Raw genomic sequence first — 19,247 nt, forward strand, 5'->3', positions numbered from 1 at the left:
CGTGAATGTGCGACAGTAACAGGAAATAGATCCAGTCAGTGCCTGGGGAGGAATGAAATGTAACACTTAGGTAAGAGAAGCAACTAAGAGGCCCATAGTAATTCTGGAGGAGCCGCAGAAATCCACCGCTCGGGTGGGAACAACTGTCAGTGTTGAGCTATTATCTTCACAAATCTGGCCTTTATGTAAGAGTGGCAAGAATAAAGTAATTGTCCAAAGAAAGCCATACAACATGTCACAATGTGTAACTCATGTAGGGGAGCGCTGCTAACGCTCCCCTAGGATCAGAGCGTATTCATGTGTCAGAATGGCCCAGTCAAAGCCCGGACCTACAAATAAATCCATGCTAGTCTTTTGTGAGAGCTGTTTGTCTGTCTCCAAAGTATCCCATGTTTGGTCTTAAATGAATGGAAACATTTGCTTGAGGAGCTTTAGCTTTAACAGTCGCTAACCAGCAGGCTGGTGATAAACTGCAGCCATTACCGGCAAAAAGCTTTGCCGCCCAGGTGAAATGCAACATGGTCTAACCTTTGCAGAATGGGATTCATCACTCACTGTAGTATTTCTCCTGCTTGTTTCTGATAACAGAAAATAGAGGAAAGTATTATCGGCGCAAGCATATTTTATCTGGCTCTGGCCAGTCCTGCTCACAGCGCTGAGCTTTTGGGTTCTATGGAAAGATGAATGACCTTTTGCAGCTGCTGGTGCACACAGTGTGTGTCTGCAGCAGAAAGATTTCCTTAAATGCCTTCTAGACAGATTGCATCTTTGAATTGAGTGCGGCTACACAGGCTGTAATTTTAACTGTTGATTAAGTCCTTTATTAAGTGAAAGAATATAATTTTGTTCAGAAGGAACACAGCTGGGTGCTTAAATTGAAACCAAAGGAAGCTTTTTAATTTTCTGGGCCACATTTCCAGATATTCTGACGTTTTCGTTCTCGTATTCAGATCTCGTAGAAGGACGTTAGTGATGGTGAGCGTCGGTCGTCCTCACTGTTTCCTCTGAAAGGCGTCTAGATTTTGTCTCAGCGTTTTAGCTTGCTGCTGCTTAATTTATGAGTCATTTCAAAAGGGGAGCACTCGTTGGTATTCAGATGAGAGAATTTTTTTCTGGTGCACTGATAAACAGTAGGTGTCCTGATGCCGTTTTGGGAAATATGCTTGTTTTCTGCTCGACCTCTAAACTTTAAGCCGTGGCTTCTCCTTTGTAGCGACAGGGAGCTTTTCCATGCTGCTGCTGCTGCTGCTGCTGCTGCTGCTGCTGCTGCTGCTGCTGCTGCTGCTGCTGCTGCTCGCTGTTGTGTGCTGGTTACTGCATGTTTTCAACGTCTTGACCTGGTTAGTCAGATTTCCCTCGGACACCATGAGCTTCCGGTACCTGAAACCTTTGCAGCGTCAGGTGCAGAAACTCTCAGGTTCCTCATGGCATTTATCAAACAGTCAATAATGGCCGATCTCCTTATTTAAAAACTCTCACGTTGTTAAATGTGGCGGCAGGAATAATGTCCCGCTTTCTCAGGCATCTACAGAAAGATGCCTGAGAACAGCAAACAAATTTGCCTTGCCTTGCCTAGCAGAATTCCTCCATCGGGTGCTGGCCCAGGCAGGCTTTCCCCTCCCCTTCAGTACCCCTGAAAGGTTCTGACGCCCAGGATTCATATCTCCAGTGTGACTACCTTCACAGTTGTTTCTTTGAAGTTTCCCTTCGCAAATGTGGTTCTTGATTTTTGGCATAAAACAAAAACAACTTAATTGACCCTCATCCCTCCCTATAGAAAAAAAGACAGTTGAATCAAAAAAAAAAAAGACAACAACCTTCTTTTATTTGGGGGAGCGTAGAGGTCCTCTATCAGAACTGAGCTAGCTGACTGTAAGAGCTGTAGCATCAAATGTTTAACCCGTCGTACTGCAAACCCATTAACGCAACCATTGCGTTCAGTCATGCTTGAGTTCTGTTGCCCAAGTGCATGAGAGGCCCTGCAACCCACCGACGATTTATTTGGATTTGTAAGTACTTTTAGTTTCCCAACATCTGCCATTTCTCTCTGAACATCTCAGATGAACTTGACTCTTGTGGCGTTTCATCGTTGGTGCTATGCATGTTGTAAAACATGCCAACTCCAACACGTCACATAAATGTATCATGTGGATCATGTGTTAAGGATTTTTGTCAATGCTCCACCTATTTGTGCAACAGGGCAGTTTCATGTTTCTTGAATACTACTACTACTACTACTACTACTAATAATAATAATAATAATATAATAATAATAATAATAACTGAAACAATCAAGAAACTCTACAAACTGTATAACCTATTTGTAGAGATTATGTGTTTCTATTGAAGATTATTAAAGAATCTGCCTCTAGACCAGCGGTCTCATACCCCAGTCCTCTCTTCTCTGCTTCAACACGCCAGACTCTTTATGAGTTTTTTAGCAGAGCTCTGCAGAGCTTCACTGCATGCTAGTGAAGCCGTTTGGCCATCTGATCCAGGTGTGTAGGGCCAGGGACACAGCTAGAAGTTGCAGAATGCCGGCCCTGGAGGGTTTGAGCTTGAAACCTTTTCTTTGGTGGATCTCATGAAAGTCAACCTAATTTTTGCTTCCTTCGTTGTCCCTTGGGGGGCTCGGTATTATTGGCCTTGCGTGCATTTGAGTTGTTCGTGAATGGTTTGATCCACAGATACAAAGTGAAAATCAGTTCCACACACTTTATGCTTTTCGTGATGTTTAATAAGCCATTAAGCAAGTCCTTAGCTCTAACTGATTGTTGTCGTCATCACTGGATCATCACGAACCATGACTGCAACTTTCTTTGTCTCAAAGTCTGACGTTTGAAGTCATGAAGGTAGAGTTCTTGAACTAGAGGGTTTAGTCTGAACTGAGCGGGGCACAGCGTCAGGTCATTCCTGGATCCTTTTATTGTCACCTTTCCTCTTTCTCGTCTCCCTCAGCCTCACCAGGAGCTCAGTCACACTACACTGATACTGTTAGGGAGAGTCTGAATAGGTTGTTTAAAGAAACATTCAAAGACTCATTTCCTTTTCCTCCCTGTGGCTGCGCAGTCATGTGTCGACGACTGAAGAGAGAGAAGGGAACAAAGCACACATCCCTGAATCTCTGTGATGCATTCCCACGTCTTCTCCTTCACCAAATGTCCCTTTTCTCCCAGAGCAGAGCTGATTGAGTGGAATAGACAGTTATTGCTTTTAAAACCAAGATGCTTTTCTTTACCCAGCTTGGTCCTACTTGTTTTATTAATTTTTTTGTATGCTAGATAAAAACAATGTTGGTAGTTATCTCCATCCTTTTTTCAGCTAAACAAAATGGCTGCCTGTTTTTCTGTTTGATGCGTGTGTTGTCCCCCCCGCTCCGTGCTCCACCGCCGTTAACACTTTGGAACATCTGCGCCTGCTGGCAGGAGTGCTCAAGTTGCCGTGTTCCTTTTTTTTTTAAATTATTACTTTCTTCTTTTTCTTTTCTTTGGCATGTTTGTATCTGTACCTATTTGTGTGTCTGTGTGTTTGGGTGTGTATGCATCTCCACGTTGAGAGCGAGATGAAAGACTTGTGTGAGTCACGAGCTGCTGTCTGCCTCCTAAATGGCCCTGGACAGTCCCTCAGTGCACTGATGATCAGCTCTGCTTACCACTTACTTACATCTATAGCTAAATGGCACTACTACTGAAAGGAAAAATGGAAAACAGCAGCATGTGTTACACTATATATATATATATATATATATATATATATATATATATATATATATATATATATATATATATATATTCATGTTTTCTATCCCAGAAGCACCGCTCCACGTCTCGTTTTAAAGATGGCTGCAGTCTTTTCTACACTGTCTGTATATTTTATTCATCGTTGTGCTTCAGTACACGACAAACAACTGTTCTGCTCCTCTGTCTCGGATTTCTCCTCCTAAATGTCTGAGAAATCAGCGCAGAAAATGTCTGAAACGAGCATTTCCAACCCAGACAACACGAGCAATGGGTTTATCTAGCCTGAGCATCTGTGACTGTATTGTCATATGCAGGTTGATTCCCCCCCCCACCCCACCCCCCGCGCTGCGTTTTTACAAAAAATTTAGGCCCAATATACGTTCTTGCGAAAACAAGGGATTCAAAGAAACAGGATACAATCTGTACCATGTGGCATCTGTTTGGCCTACTCTGACCAGTTCTTTGTTCCGGTTAAATAAATGTGTTATCACTGCATAATGCTGCCGCCGACATGTTTTAATATGAGGATGGTGGGTTTCAGGGGAGGTGCAGTGTTAGCTTTCAGTCACACGAAGCGTTATGTATGTAAGCCAGGAAGTTTAATTATGTGTCCCTTTCATGGCGAACCGGAAATCTTTTTTTTTCCTGGTTTTCTTTCAGCGATGTCTTTAGCCTGGCTCCTCTTGAATAAAGGGCAGAGTTTTGGAGCACACAACTAATAGTTGTCCTGTTGATATGTTCCCCATCCTGAGCAGCCAATGCTGCAGCTCCTCCAGAGTTATCGTGGCCCTCTTGGATGCTTCCTTGCTGTTCTCCCTGGTGATGGATGACATGATGGACTGAATCGTGCTCAGTGAGATCTTCAAAGCTGGAGATGTATTGTGTTGTGATCTAACTTCTCCACAGCTGTATGCTGGACCTCTGTGGCGTTCTTTAACTGATCTCTGAAGCCTTCACAGAACAGCTGCATTTACACTCGATATTCCTAAAGTCGGGCTTTATTATTTAATTAGGTGACTTCAAAAGGCAGTTTTTGAAAATACATTTTATTTATTGCTATAAATGGAACTACATACAAAAACATATGGCACCTTTCAGGTATTTATTTACAAAACAAACATGAATCATTTTCCTTTCTTAATCTGCAGCTTTGTGTTGGTCCATCACATAAAATCATGATTAAATACAAAAAATGCTGAGGCTGCAGGGTGAATAAATGTGCAAAAAGCTCAAACCGTAAGGCAAGGCGCTTTCCCACAGACCTGATATTTTTGTTCAGGTATTCTGCCACAAAGCTGAAGAAAATTACCTTGCTGATGTATTAACGACGCACCGATATCTGAAAGAACATCCAGCCGGTCAGTACTAATTATAACCAATGCCGTGTGCTAAGAGACGAGCAATTGGGCGCAGGATCACAAACAAGCTGGCGTAATGAAAATCAGATGCAGGTAGTCGGGTCTCCAAACAGCCCACGGGCAGCTTGTTAATTCTAATTATACAAATTTAATAAAGGATAAGTGTGAAGAGGACCGGGCCTGCTCCTTGCTGAAAATATGGAAGCTGTACGACTCAAGGCGGTTGGATGGGCAGCTGCTGGGTCCGTAGGTGCTGATCCGCCTCACATCCTCCAGACATCTGGGCCACCAGAACCCTAAACACTCACAGCCCTGAAGAGAATCAGGCCAGCCTTGGAAATGAATGGATGGATTGTTGTTTTTCCATAAATCTGAAGTGTGGTCAACATCTGAAAAAGAGTTATTTCAATTATTTAAGCTGTTAATGTTGCAATAAAAAGCAACTTTGGATATTTTTGAACTTGTGTCTAATAGCCAACTATATGCGCAGCCTTGATCCTCCCCTCTCTCTCTTTGAAGAGTCTTTGCGGTGGATCTCTCTCTTCTGTATTATAGATGAAGTGTTGCTGTTATTAGTGAATGAATCACAAGGAAACGTAGTGGATTCACAGAAAGTGTGCAGGTTAAACTGCTTCAGCCGTAGCTGTTTAGAAAAATAAAAATGAGAGGTTGCACTTGCAGAAAGTAGAAAACTGGGACATTAGCAGATCCCAGTCTAAAGCCTTTATAAGGAAAAGTTTCACCCGGTTTAGATTAATTTGGTTGAAAAACAATTAAAAAGGATAAAATGGCATTTAATTATAAAGCTGCAGTGACCAGTTCTGTTCATTAAACTTACTTACTGATTTAAGTTGCCATGCTGTCATTAACAGAAGAACCAAAACCATGTATCCCCTGCACAGGCAGGACATTTCTACGTGGAATCAGTTAACTCGTGTGCAGTTTGGATCTTTTTTTCTCCTCTCATCCGTTTAATTCATCTCTCTGAGAAGCTGCAGGACAGATCATCTATCAACAGCCGAGCATTTCTCTCCATCTTTGCACCGACTTTCGCTTTACGTCTCTTTTGTCCTTGCTAATTTGCCTCCCGCCAAGTACCTCGCCGTCAACCTTTTATTGGTTATTTCACTTTCATCAGAATTGTGTGAGCGTGTGGGTAGCAATAACAAACCCCATTGTTGCTATAGGAGGGAGTGAGCTGAATTTTAAGTTGAGCTGCTGCCTCCCTCTGCGTTATCTCTCTCTCCCACTCTAACACGCGTTCGGTTTAATCACATCCTGATTAGTCGTTTTCATGTTTTGCTTTTGCCGCTGATGTTAGATGAGCTGCCTCGCCGAAAACAGGAGGAATCAGAGATTTATGTAAGAAAGGACAAGAAGAGCAACTGCTACATAAGTAACATGAGTATTAAAGGAGGGGATGGCTGAAGCTCTTGAATCTGAATATATAATCTTTAACCATGTTCTGAAATGGATTCGAGGTCCTTTAGCAAAAACACAAACTCGGGCAGCGGCACAGGACTCGCAGCATGATGCGGCGTTTCTTGACCTGTTGTTAATCCTCTCCGTTTTCTCTCTTGTTAACAGGGTCCCATAGAGAACGACGCGGTGATTCATGTGTCCCTGGTAGCCGAGAGTCAGAGGTAAAGGGTGTGTGTGTCTGTGTCTGTTCTATGTGTGCATCTTAATGGGCGGCGGGCCATAAAGGGGGGTTATTTTCCGCTTCTCTCTCCTGCCCGGCTCGGTAATGGTGGTGAGCTCAGTCTGACCTCCACCATCACACCATCATCTGTCACTCTGTTCATTGTGGGCCTGTGCGAACTTGTGTGAATGGGTATGGATGCTTGATTGCGTCTGCGAGACTCTGTGTGTGTGTGTGTGTGTGTGTGTGTGTGTGTGTGTGTGTGTGTGTGTGTGTTAAACAGGGTCAAATGACTCTGTGAAGCTTGAAAACCTGTAGCTTCCATGATCGCTGCTAAAAAGGCCCCCATCAGGACTTCTGCTTCATCATCATCATCATCATCTTTCCGGTCTGAATCAGTGTCTGCTGCACGGACGCTTTGTGACTGACAGATTTAGATTTCATCAAATTTTTATCCTTTTTTTTTTTTTTTTTTAAGTATAGTTTTATATGGAAGTATGTGGAGTTAGCAGAGAAGGATTTAACAGCTGGTGCCGTTGGACTTAAAACGGTGGATCATTGTAGAAAGTGTGTTTCTAGTCCAAGGGAATCTGGTTTAAAGATGTTTAAAATAACTTTCTTTTCTTTTGTTTCTTTGATTGAATAGTTCCTCCAGTTCACCCAACCTAGCGGGTTAAAACTGAATGAACTCATGCTAATCGTCACCATGTAAACATTCGGAACGAAGTTCCTTCCCAATATAGTTTGGTTATTTTTTCCTGTCCAAGCGTTTGCAGAGGACAGTTAGCAGTGACAGAATGAATTAAGCTGCAGCTGCATTTGTGAACCTCCCAACAACCCCCAGAACTCCTTATAATCCAATATTTGTTATGCATAATTTATTTTAAAGTTAAGAGGAATGCATTGTTGCCAAGTTTAAAGCACGGTAAGCAGGTGCATGGGGTCAAATGAGGCATACATCTTATAAGCAGCCTTTACAATTTGGATAAATGAAAACATACATTTATGTGAAAGCAGTTGAGCACAATCGTATATCACTCATTACAGCTTTTTTAACAACAGATTGCGTATTAGTAAAATCAATCAATAAAAATAATAATAGTTCTCAGAGGTATTTGGGTAAGTTGATGCATGTTATATTTTAAAAGATCGTCAAGTGAGCATAAGGTTAAGCAGAATCAACAGACTGAAAATAATGTTTGAATCAGGCAATCATCATGTAAATTAACTTGTTCTGAATGATGAGTATTGAATCGTCAAATTCGGTCATGCTGAATGTGTTTCAGTGCTCCAAACGTGTAAAACCCTCATTGCTCTAGAGTGCAAATCATAATGGACAATTTGTGTCTGCGTCTCTGTAGGCTCCAGGTGTTTTTGAACACATATGGGATTCAGACCCAGACACCTCAGCAAGTTGAACCCATCCAGATCTGGCCTCAGAAGGAGCTTGTCAAGGTAAACTATCGACATAGTAAACCACGATCCTTCTGTTCAGTCATCGCTAAAACAATATCCACTGGTTCTAAGAGGGATTTTCCTTTTAAACTGTTTTTTTCTTATTCTGATTTATGTGTATTAGGAAGCCTTTTTATTTACCAGATCATTTTCCCATTAGGTGCTCAAAATCACCAAATGAGAAAAACGATTTCTAAACAGTCAGGAAAGCGTGATCCTTCAAAAACAAAACAAAAAAACGTGTCAAGTATTTGAACATGGTGGAGTTTTCACTTTGTACTTCCTGCAGTAGAAGAGAAGACTGTGGAGATTTAGAGCAGAGCAACTGAGCTCTGAATGAAGCTTCTTTTTTTTAATTTAAACCAAAAGTGAAGAGTTGTTTCTTCTAGTGGACATACTTTAATATTCCTCCAGTGTATAAAGATTGAAGGATTTTACTTTAGCTGCTTACATTGAATATTATATTTTTTTTGCTCTCCGAGGTCAGCTTTTACCGTGTTTAATCTTTAACGTACGGCGGTGCTCATGTTAAGCTTTTCCAAATAAGCATCTTTTTAAGTTTTCTTGAAACATAGCCAAACATTTCATCATGGATCTGGCTTCTGTTCTTCTGAGCTTACACGGCCCTGCATGGAAATGTCTCGAATTTATTATTAGCTCCACTTGAGAGGAAGTTTAACCGCCAGTGCAAACTAATCAGGCCTACTAACTGGAGCAAAACTACATCCAAGAGTTAATGCAGTAAAATCTCATTTATTTGTTTACTTCTATTCTTGCTTTCGGTTTGTTAAAAATTAAAGGAAAACCTTGTCAGTCTTTTAATACACATCCACAATTTTCCCCCCTCTATGATTAAATTAGAGACGTTCCATTCTGAATTTATTTACTCTGCAATAATGATCGGATACCTTTACACTCAACCAGCCAGTGAGTATACTTGAAAGCGCAGTAAAACACACAATCTTGTACCGGTATTCCCCCACTCACGGTATTTTTTGCTGAGCGGTGAGTGTTTACTCTGTGTTATCTTTATTTAACCTTTATTGTCTTTGATGATTTTGGCTCGTTACATATTTCAGTGCTGATTAAAGGTACTTTTGTGTAGACGGAACATACAGAAAAACCCATAAAGGTTTATGACTGTTTCAGTTGCGCTCTGCTCAGCTTGACCACAAACTAATAGTTGCTTGGGTGCGTTGAGAAAATGCCGCTATTGGGACATTTCTGAGAGAAATCCAAAGCTCAAATGACAGCAAGTGATGCTATAATTTTAGGATCACTGTTTAAAGGGGAGAGTTCAGCAGTGACTATTTGAGCGGACTTCAGTTAATTAGTACCCAGCAGTGGCCCTTGCTGGGTTTTTGTCCTTATGGGCAAATTGGGAGAGAAAATTGTCACTCGTTGCTATTTGCCTACAAAAATGCAGGAGGATCGAACTACAAAAAAGTCAATGGAGAAAAAAAAAAACAAGTTTAGAATGTTTGAAAAGCCTTTTTTGTGTACAAAACCATCTGAGAGTCAGCATTCACCTAACAGCATCCCAATAGATCTTGGTTCAGTCAGTCAGTCCATGTGCTTGTCAGACTATCAGTCTGTCCACTTTAAGTTTGTCCTCTTAATTGTCCCATCACTCACAGCGGAGCTGCATTGACGTCGGAGTGAGTTATGATCGCAACAGTGATTCGTCACCTTGATTGATCAGCATCATGGTAAAGCTGTTAAAGCAACCATAAAACTGCAGAGTTTACAGAATTGTTCTCCAAAGGCTACATTTCTCATCGTTCTCTTGGAGATGAAGGGTTTATGTAGTGCTGAGGTCTAAAGAGACCATAGAGTTATTTTATTTTGTTGCAACAGTTGTTTGAGCTAAACGTAGAGGTTAGCAAGATCAGATAGGTTTTCTGAAACCCTAACCCTACTAAAGCTGTTAGACTTTCTCAGAGGAACTCCAAATAACTAAGAAAATTAAAATCACAAAACACAAACTCCAAATACTCAGTTTCCCTATTAAATCCTCATACTCTTCTATCATCTATGGGGTTCTAACCATTTCACCTCCTCTTAATTTTCCCCATGTATTGCCTCATAAAATCCAAATCCATCGAGATCAGTTTCTTCTTTTTTTTCTTCAGATTTAACTTTTACCACAAAATTCAACCTAATAAAACTAGTAAAACTGAATGATCAGTGCTCATGTTCCCATTTCATACTCATTGCTCTGTTGTGAGCTTAATTCTTAACTTACATTGAATGATCCAAAGGGAACAAAGTAAGTACACTATATTGTCACTGCACCTTTCCTATAAAAAAAATCACAATTGGCTTGGTAGAGCATAAAACATTATTAAATTAAATGTTATTGAATTAAATTCAAATGCCCAATAAGGAAAAGCCCGTTTGAAAAATAATGTCTTAAGCTGCTTTTTAATGAAGTCAAGACTCTTGACTGTGTAGAAACTCTGTAGGAGTCGAGGGGCAACAGCCTGGAAAAAGCAATCCGCTCTGGTTTTATATCTGGTCCTTAGGAGTACCAGCATGTTTTGATTTGCAGAACTGAGGCTTCGAGTCGCAGCATCAGGCTTCAACAAACCAGTAATTTGGGAAGGAGATTGACCATGCAGGGCCCTGACGCTAAAGTCAGGGTTATAAAGTAAATTCTGGAATAGATAAGTAAATGATGCAAAAATGATGCAAAATTTAAAACAGGGGTAATGCGAGCTCTTCTGTTAAGAATCTCTGTGCATCTACTGAAGGTGTTCAAGGTATTTTTGGCTGATATGTGTAAATGACTTTCTCAGGCTCTTGTATTGACACCAACCTTTTTAGTCTGGCAATATTTCATTACTTGATAAAGCTGCAAAAGACACTGATTGGCCATAAACGATGTCTAAATACCTGAAGTTTGAGTGGATGGGCGAGTTCAAATGTCCAACCTATTGCCTGTTTAGAGGAACCATGCTCTCCGATCAGCAACTATCTCCTCTAACTTTAGTTTATGAGACTTTTTTCTTAACCAGTTTATAAATTCTTCTAGGTATATCTAAGTTTCATTAAAGCTGAATGGAAGCACCGCAAAATATATGAACAAAAAATTAAAAAAAATGTTTTGTTCCCTGCAGTGCTCTCCGGACTGTTTTTTTACCCTCGCCACGTTCCGTAGTTCAAGAATGCTAGAGACTATAGCAAAACAGACGCATGCTTAAGGTTGCCAAATCCGCTTAAACCATACCAACCCATAAACCGTACTTAATGCTTATTAATTTGTTGTCTCTGTATTTGACAAACTAAGGCTGAATCACATTGCCAGATGAAGTACCTGGAGTTACAGTGTCAGCACATGAATCTGTGCTGAACAATTATCTTTCAAGGCTATGAAGCTCCTGGCCCAGTTGGAAGCAAATTATAAGACTCTGGAATGACCTGGAAATTTAAAACCTTTTTCCAGGCTTTTAAAAAACAGTTTGAATGTGGATATAAACAGAATGCAAAAATCTACAAATAAATTATTGTTGTTGGTTTTAAAGCTCAATATTATATAATGTATGAGAGAGAGGAAAAATGAACAATAAAACTTGTGACTTTATTGAAATGTAATGTAATTAGTATTACTTTATATGTAAATGCTTAATACCATGTCTATCTTTGTTTAAGAGGCAAATAGAAATATTTCAGCATTAAATATTTATTTATTTACACATTTGTTTACACATTGTGTATACATCAGGGTGTTATGATTAGTGATTTAGCCATTATTGGCCAGAGTTTAACATTTTATGGCACCAGAATGTTTTCATTCCAATTCGGAAAAATAAAAAATAAAAATATTTTTTGTACAAGCATGTTTTTCACTAGTGTCATTTATTGCAAAATTGCATATTAAGATGCCAAAATAGGCTTTTACACTTTCAGAAATAAAAAGATAAAATATGCAAATAATTTCGGTTTTAGATGTACGATATGTAAGACAGGTCCAGAGATTCCCATCAAACAATGAGGTCCTTTACTAAGAATGTGGGATTTATTGTGTTAAAGGCTTCTGAAATGTCTAAAAAGTCAGCCATCATGACGCTACTGGAGGCTTTCTGCTGACTGGGCAGGATTTTGCAGATTCATTCAGTGACAGCGCTGCAGTCCAGCGCAGAATGCCATTTCCACGGTTTTCCATCTTACTTCTGTAATGTCGTTCTGACATGTCTATGACACCAAACGCTGCTTCTGCTGCAGGTTTTCCTTCGTTTCCACCACAGTTGTCACAATCTGGTTTTCCCTGTAGAAATGGTCCCTCATCTGCATGTCTGTGTTTTGACGTCTACCATCTCACTGTCATCTGGCGTTCCTCTGTCATATGCATCACTCAAAGCTTTGTCCCCTCCCTGCCGCCGTTCCTCATTCGTCAGACCTCTTGTGTCATTCCTATTCTCAACGTCACATTTTAAAAACAAACATTTGCTGCTGTTTCGCCACCTCTGGTCTCTTTTAGAAGATCTTCCTGCTTTCTCAATGTGGCTTTCCCATCCGCCACTCTGACCCTTTTATTGCCTCTAGGTCTGCATCCTGTTCGATCCCCATTATCCCTATTACACCAAACAAGAGCTGCTCCGTTGTTTATTTTCTGCCTTTAAACTGTCATACCTGCAACCTTTTCCTTGTCTCCCCCTCTTCCTCTCTCTGCGGTGCGGCTCTCAGCCACAGATGGAATATGGAATTGGGAGTCAGAGTGGGCACCGCACTGAATATTTAGTCGGAAGGCCAGACAGCTGTTTCTTCTTTGAGAAAATCTGTTTATCCATCGCGGTCACTCTGGGCGGCATTTGCTCACCATACATCGTCTTTCATCGCAGCCATTTGATTGTGTTGCCAACAGACGCCCGACAATGAGAGGGGCTATTACATTTGCAGTGTGCTGTTCCCCACACATAAAACTTGGTGCTTATCCTCTTTCGAATCAAAATCTTGCTTAAAAAAGCCCCGTTCTCCCTGTTTCCTATTTTACAGGTTATTTTTTATGGACATTATAACATATTATGGGTTAATTTGCGAGGAAGATCGATTAGATGAAGTTGTGTGTATGGTTTGAGAAGGTGAGAGATCTTTAAAAACCTGCAGCCATAGCTAGTGTGATGGTGCATTGCATTTCTGATAATGGGATGAGCTGCCTAAGCAAACCAAAGAGAATAGATAGATTTTTATTGCTAAGGAATTAAATGTATTATGCTGTCAAGATATAATGAAACATATAGAGTTAGTTAGGGACTGTTTTAATATAAGCAGTTATATTTCCTTTCCTCGTTATGTCTTTTTTTCCAACCAGGTTCTGCATGTGCATGGTTGGCTGGCTCATGTTTTCTTTCTTAAGAAAAAGGGTCAGTTATTAAGGTTTTTCTTTTTCTACTCTTTTCATTCTTTTGTGTTTTTACTCACATTCAGATGTGTTGGTTATTTCATGTATTATTGAATGAGATCAAATTTACAGGCTGTACGGATAAACCTGTGGACAATAAGCTAAACTGGTGATAAATTGCTCTGCATGCTAGCCCTCGAAAAAAGCAACTCGTTTGCCATAGGAGCGGTGATAATAGGCGGCAGGTGTCTGAGCACATCAGGAATGGCTGAGAGACGGTGGTTCAGTCTTCTTTCACACATGCGCAGAGGAGGTTGCCATAGGTGATCACAAATCTGCTACTTTGTCACAGTAAGCTTTTTTTGATATTTGGTTTTATTTTTATTTTCCACTAAGCTCCACTGTGGTTTGAATATTGGTAGTTCTGCATTTAAATAAAACCAGGACTAAAGACAGTACAGTAAGAACAATTAATAATTTCTAAACATTAACTTGATGCCATATGGAGGAGTCATTGGTGTGTCATTCTGCGCAAATCTGTTTTTGCACCGAAAAAAAGGAGTTCCCTAATTTCACACTGAGAACAAAGCTTTACTTGTTAGGTCTTGTGCACACTGTACAGGTACTGTGTGCACAAGTACCTGTACTTGTGCACACAGTAAGACAGATTTGGTGGCCGACCCAAGCCAATCTAAATTTGAAACCTTGACACACAACAGCACGAAGTACATTCCTGATAAAGTCAAATGTCGTGAGAAATGTCAGAAAATCGGGCATGACCAAATGTTAGACAAGGAAGAAAACCCCTGCCACGGAGGTTCTTGCAGGAGACCCTTTGTGGGTGTGTGAAGTTAGCAGACCTCAGATATGTGTTGACAGACGAGCGCACCACCATCAAAACATCAACCTTAAAACTGCCAAACATTTTTCAGACCCCTAGAGGATTTTAATGGCCGATCTCCTCAGAAAGAAAATCAGGCATTAAGACAAATCTTCATTTATAAAACGGATGAAAGGATGCTTTGATAAGCTGGTGAAGGACTTAGTTATTGGTATTCAGCACGCAGAAGGCATTGGATGCAGAGGTTCTTCAAACCTCCCTTTACTTACCGTTTTACAGAATTTATATCAGCCCTTCACTTAAATTAGCCTTGTTAGTTAAAGGTGAACTTCTTCCACCAAACTTGGATTTTCTCCGGGTACTCCGGCTTTTGCACAAAAAAAGCCCAGAGACATGTATATTAGTGTAGCATTATAGCCAGACTTCATTCAGACGACGCACACGATGATGACTGATGGACTATGGTGGGGTATTCCATCCCATTTATTCAACAAACATGAAAATACACCATAGATACACCGTAAGAGCTGTAGATAAATCAAACAAATTACTCCACTTAACATATGACCACGTTTCATATTTGGCTAACAAAACCATAAAGGATGAATGCTATTAGCTAGCGTTAGCTTGTTAGCTTTCTTCAAACTTCGTTTGCATATAAAAATAACTAAATAAACTCAGAATCATTATAAAAATAAAACTGCACAACAATACAAATTATACCTGTTTGCCTTCCAGCTAGATGCCAGATAAAATGTGCATGGAAACCTGTAATGTCCTTTTAACAAGCAGAAAACCATCTGGTACGGACGTAGGAATGCAGCGTTTCTTTTCATCGGAAATAGAAAGCATCCCAACTTCAAAATTAAAGCCTCGTAAACCTTTTTTGCCGTAATTCACTATTAATCTAAAATTATTTAAAACGTGTCATGGTTTTTAGGTGTTTGGCCCACATGCAAAACACAGTCGGGAGACAGGGAGCAGTTTCAGGTGTTTATTAAATAAACAGAAAAACAGTGACGAGAAAGAGCCACGACAGGCGAACGCCTGACAGAGACGTGAGACCTAGACTGATTTGCTCTGCGGGAGAGAGAATAGAGGATTAGGCTGTGCCGTAGGGATGGATTTGTGCGAGGTTTGTTGAGAGCTTACCGCCGAGTTCAGGAAACCTAGCCGGGGCAGTGGAGCAGAGAGACAGGTTTAGCAGGTCTCTCCTCTGAGATGGTAAAAGTGACTGAGTGGCTGGTGAGCGGGCTGAAGGAGTTATGGCGAGGTTCGAGCAGCACCGATGGCGGGACCAGTGGTCAGTGAGCAGCTGGAGGAACCAGGGTGATCCGGGGATATCCTCAGCCCGACTTGGTAATACCAAGGGAGCCTCGGGGTGGGATCCAGGCAGTGGGAGGACTTGGCTTGAGCACGAGGGAGAGCCTGGAGCGGGATCCAGGATGAAGAGAGCCAGGAGGATGACCAGGGACGTCAGAGCATGAGGCAACCTGAGAGACACAGGAGGGAGAAGATTAGCGCTTGAAATCAGTAAGCTGTCATGAGACAGTGGTCACTGAGGCGTACCACAAAAGTTTAACACTCTGGCGTCCTCCAGCTATCTGCTCACTGCCTAAATACTCCCAGCCATGGTGCTGAATGAGGCGCAGGTGCGCACCACGCCCACCTGCTAACTGCAATGAGAGAGAGGGAGAGGGAGGGAGGGAGGGGACCGGCAGAAAACTGCACTGCCTGCTGAGTCCTGACAAAACGGAAGAATCAGGAACATTAGGCATAAAGACTAAAGACAATCTTTAATATAACACATAAAACAAATTTATAATTTGTTATATCAGTTAAAACAAATAATCTGCGTCATTTACAATTAGGACTGTTGGAAACCTGAAACAGGTCCTAGTTGTTTGTTTCATTTTCCCTATGATAGACTGTTGATCCTTCCCCATTGAAGATAAGCACCAGCCCCCTCCTTATAGAGCACGCAGACATAATAAATAGGTGGAAGAAGAAAAAAAGTTATAGAGCACCCCCTTTTGGTTGCTTTGAATTGTTGCAGTTTTTTTCTGAGATGGAGGAATGAGACTAGTGAGGCCTTGATTGGCTCATTCCCTGCATACTGACCTGTATGTGGGGCAACTGACGCTTTAACACACTGGAATCTGTTTAAATTAAGATTATGCATCCTCCTTAGCCAGAAAAGTACTGCATTTTATATCAGGGTTCAGTCACACAAGTGACAGGTTGTTTCATATCTGTTACACACTAGAAAAAAATAGACAAGTGGATATCTGATATGGATATCTTTGAATCAATATAGGGAAAAAGGCAAAGCTTATCTTCTGTGTTTGCTGATGTTAACCAGAGGCTCAGACAGATTTGCTGCAAGACAAAGGTAAAAAAATATTAGCAGAAATATGAAAAAGTATGTCGCCTTGCGACCCCCCACCCCGAAACAATCCTGCAAAAGAAGGACTTTTATATTTGAAAAAAAAACATAGCATAGTAAACAAAGTGTCAAAGAAGTTTAGAAGATATTAAACAATATAATTAGAAAAAACTAATCTAAATTTAATTATTCTGAACTAAATTATTCTGAGACCGAGAGTGGGAGAGACAGAATACAAATCAAAATGGGGATCTATTGGGAATAATATAATATGATGTCCCATTTGGAGGTCAAGTAAACCTACATTAAACTGTTGATATTGTTATTGGAAGTACTTTGCTCTGTTCTAACATACTGTATATACATTAACTGCTGTAAGTATTGATCTCATAAATTTTAAAAAGTGCCTGAATTTTTCATTCTTTAAGTATTGTTTTTTTTTTTGTATTTTGGTTTTTATTTTAGTCTTTTAAGAACTATAATTTGTTTCTAACTTTATATTATTGTCTGTCCGCCTACTTTTATTAAATTTTAAATATTAAATGAGATGTTATAATTAGTTACTTAGTACTTGACTAGCCTTCTTACCGAATACTTTTTTAATCCTGAGTAATTTTTTGTTTCGTTGCTTTTTACTTTTATTTGAGTAAAAATATGTCCAACTAGTGCTACTCTTACTTGAGTGAGATATTATGCTACTTGACACACCTCTATCTGAGTGACATGAAAACTAATCAAATGCTAAAGACCAATTGTTGGAAAGCATGACATTGTGACAGATTGTCAACACGGTTTCAGATCTTCAATGGCAATTATCCAATTAACAGAAAAATAATTATGAGTATTGACAATAAGTAATTTTCTGTTGGCTTAAAGCAGTGGTCCCCAATCCTGGTCCTTGAGGGCAGGTGTCTCTGCAGGTTTTACATGTGTCCCTGATCCAACACACCTGACTTACTTCCCCAGTGTGCTGTCAAGTTCTCCAGAGTCATCCTAATGACCTCATTATTTGACTCAGGTGTGTTGAAGCAGAGTAACAATTACAAGTTGCAGGACACCGGCCCTCGAGGACCAGGATTGGGGACCACTGGCTTAAAGAAAGCGTTTGACACTGATAATCCATGAAATATTGGTTAAGAAATTAGAGAAATATGGAAATATAGGAGAGTGGTGTTAGACTAACTGAGATGCTGCACCAAAAAGAGACAACAGTTTGTGCTAATAGGTGAGCACTAGTCATCATTAGCTGGCTGTGCCCCACCATAGACAGAAGCATCGAGAGAGACAGCAGACCAAGAGACCCGACCCGACCGCAGGAGCGCCGGCTGGCCGGGTCACTTCTGGAGCTACAAGAGGACGACGAGTGATGAATGATTTAACAGTCCTTTTGAGGGCTAAACAAAAACGGCTTTTTTCAAATCAACCCTCAAACTCCGAAAGAGCATTCCTCACTTCATCCAATGTTAAGATCAATTTTTCTGTCTTATATTTGGTTTGAAAAAAGCTCCTTCACCATGTATCACAACGACAATCAGTCCCTCATTGGTTGCCGTGACGCGATTTGAAAATTGACGATTTTTGAAGTTCAGCGAAAGTCACTGCTCTAACTGCACAGATCGTGTCGGCCAGCCACTTCACCGCCCCTGACCGCGCCTTTTGCATAGGGATAATATGTAAATCCCCTGCTCAGGCCGCCTCAATCTGTTTCAGTGTGAACGCCCCATTAGAGGTACTTAGAACAGAAATGGTAAAACTAAAGCAATGGTTTAACATAAACAATATGTCTATAAACTTGTATTAAACTACATTTAGCAACCAAAAAACAGATACAGAAAAATAAATAAGAAGACAAAGTTATTGACAAAGTTCAGTGAATTGTAAGGTTCTCCTGTGAATATTTGTCCCCCATTTTCTAGTCAGATTAAACCACACTATTAACAAATTTGAAAATTGATTCCAGCCACTTAATAACTATAAAATAACTATAAATGTTACAGGTGAAACCCAAAAAATAAAAATTGCCACATATTTGCGATATCAGCCATTCCCCATAATTATTTTCACATTCATGTGAACATTTTAATTTTGTGTGATAATCACATTCTTTTTGTTAGTTATCATCCTGGCCAGCCAGATTGAAAATGTGTAAACAGACATAATTTGGAGCACAAGAACTGATTAGAGTGTCATGAATTTAGAGCCAAAATAAATAAATTATTGGTCAGAAAAAATTATTATTGGTTCTAGAAAAACTCATCAATGACTGTCTGGATCAATTCACTGATAAATAGAAATCAATAACAGAAAATAAGACCTCACCTATCCCCAGCACTTATAATGGACTCAATTGAAGAAATCACTAACTCATTAGATGGAAAACGGCACACAGTTGGAATATTTCAAGATCCGAAGAAAGTATTTGACACCATAAAGCACAGCATTTAAATTCATAAACTTAAATGTTAAGACATCAAGGGCAACATA

The 19,247-nt window shown here is 40.2% G+C and overlaps 1 protein-coding gene across 3 annotated transcripts in view; it reads left to right on the forward strand.

Moving 5' to 3' along the window:
- Positions 1 to 19,247, forward strand: part of phkb (phosphorylase kinase, beta) — a 134,511-nt gene that overhangs the window by 88,706 nt on the left and 26,558 nt on the right. For all 3 annotated transcript variants that reach the window (XM_012873994.3, XM_012873993.3, XM_012873992.3), the window contains 2 exons: positions 6,686 to 6,741; positions 8,102 to 8,195. In XM_012873994.3, coding sequence (XP_012729448.2) covers positions 6,686 to 6,741; positions 8,102 to 8,195 — 150 coding nt within the window. The remainder of the gene's footprint in view (positions 1 to 6,685; positions 6,742 to 8,101; positions 8,196 to 19,247) is intronic.

The sequence above is a fragment of the Fundulus heteroclitus genome, chromosome 4 (assembly GCF_011125445.2).
Source record: "Fundulus heteroclitus isolate FHET01 chromosome 4, MU-UCD_Fhet_4.1, whole genome shotgun sequence".
In the NCBI taxonomy this organism is placed as follows: Eukaryota; Metazoa; Chordata; class Actinopteri; order Cyprinodontiformes; family Fundulidae; genus Fundulus; species Fundulus heteroclitus.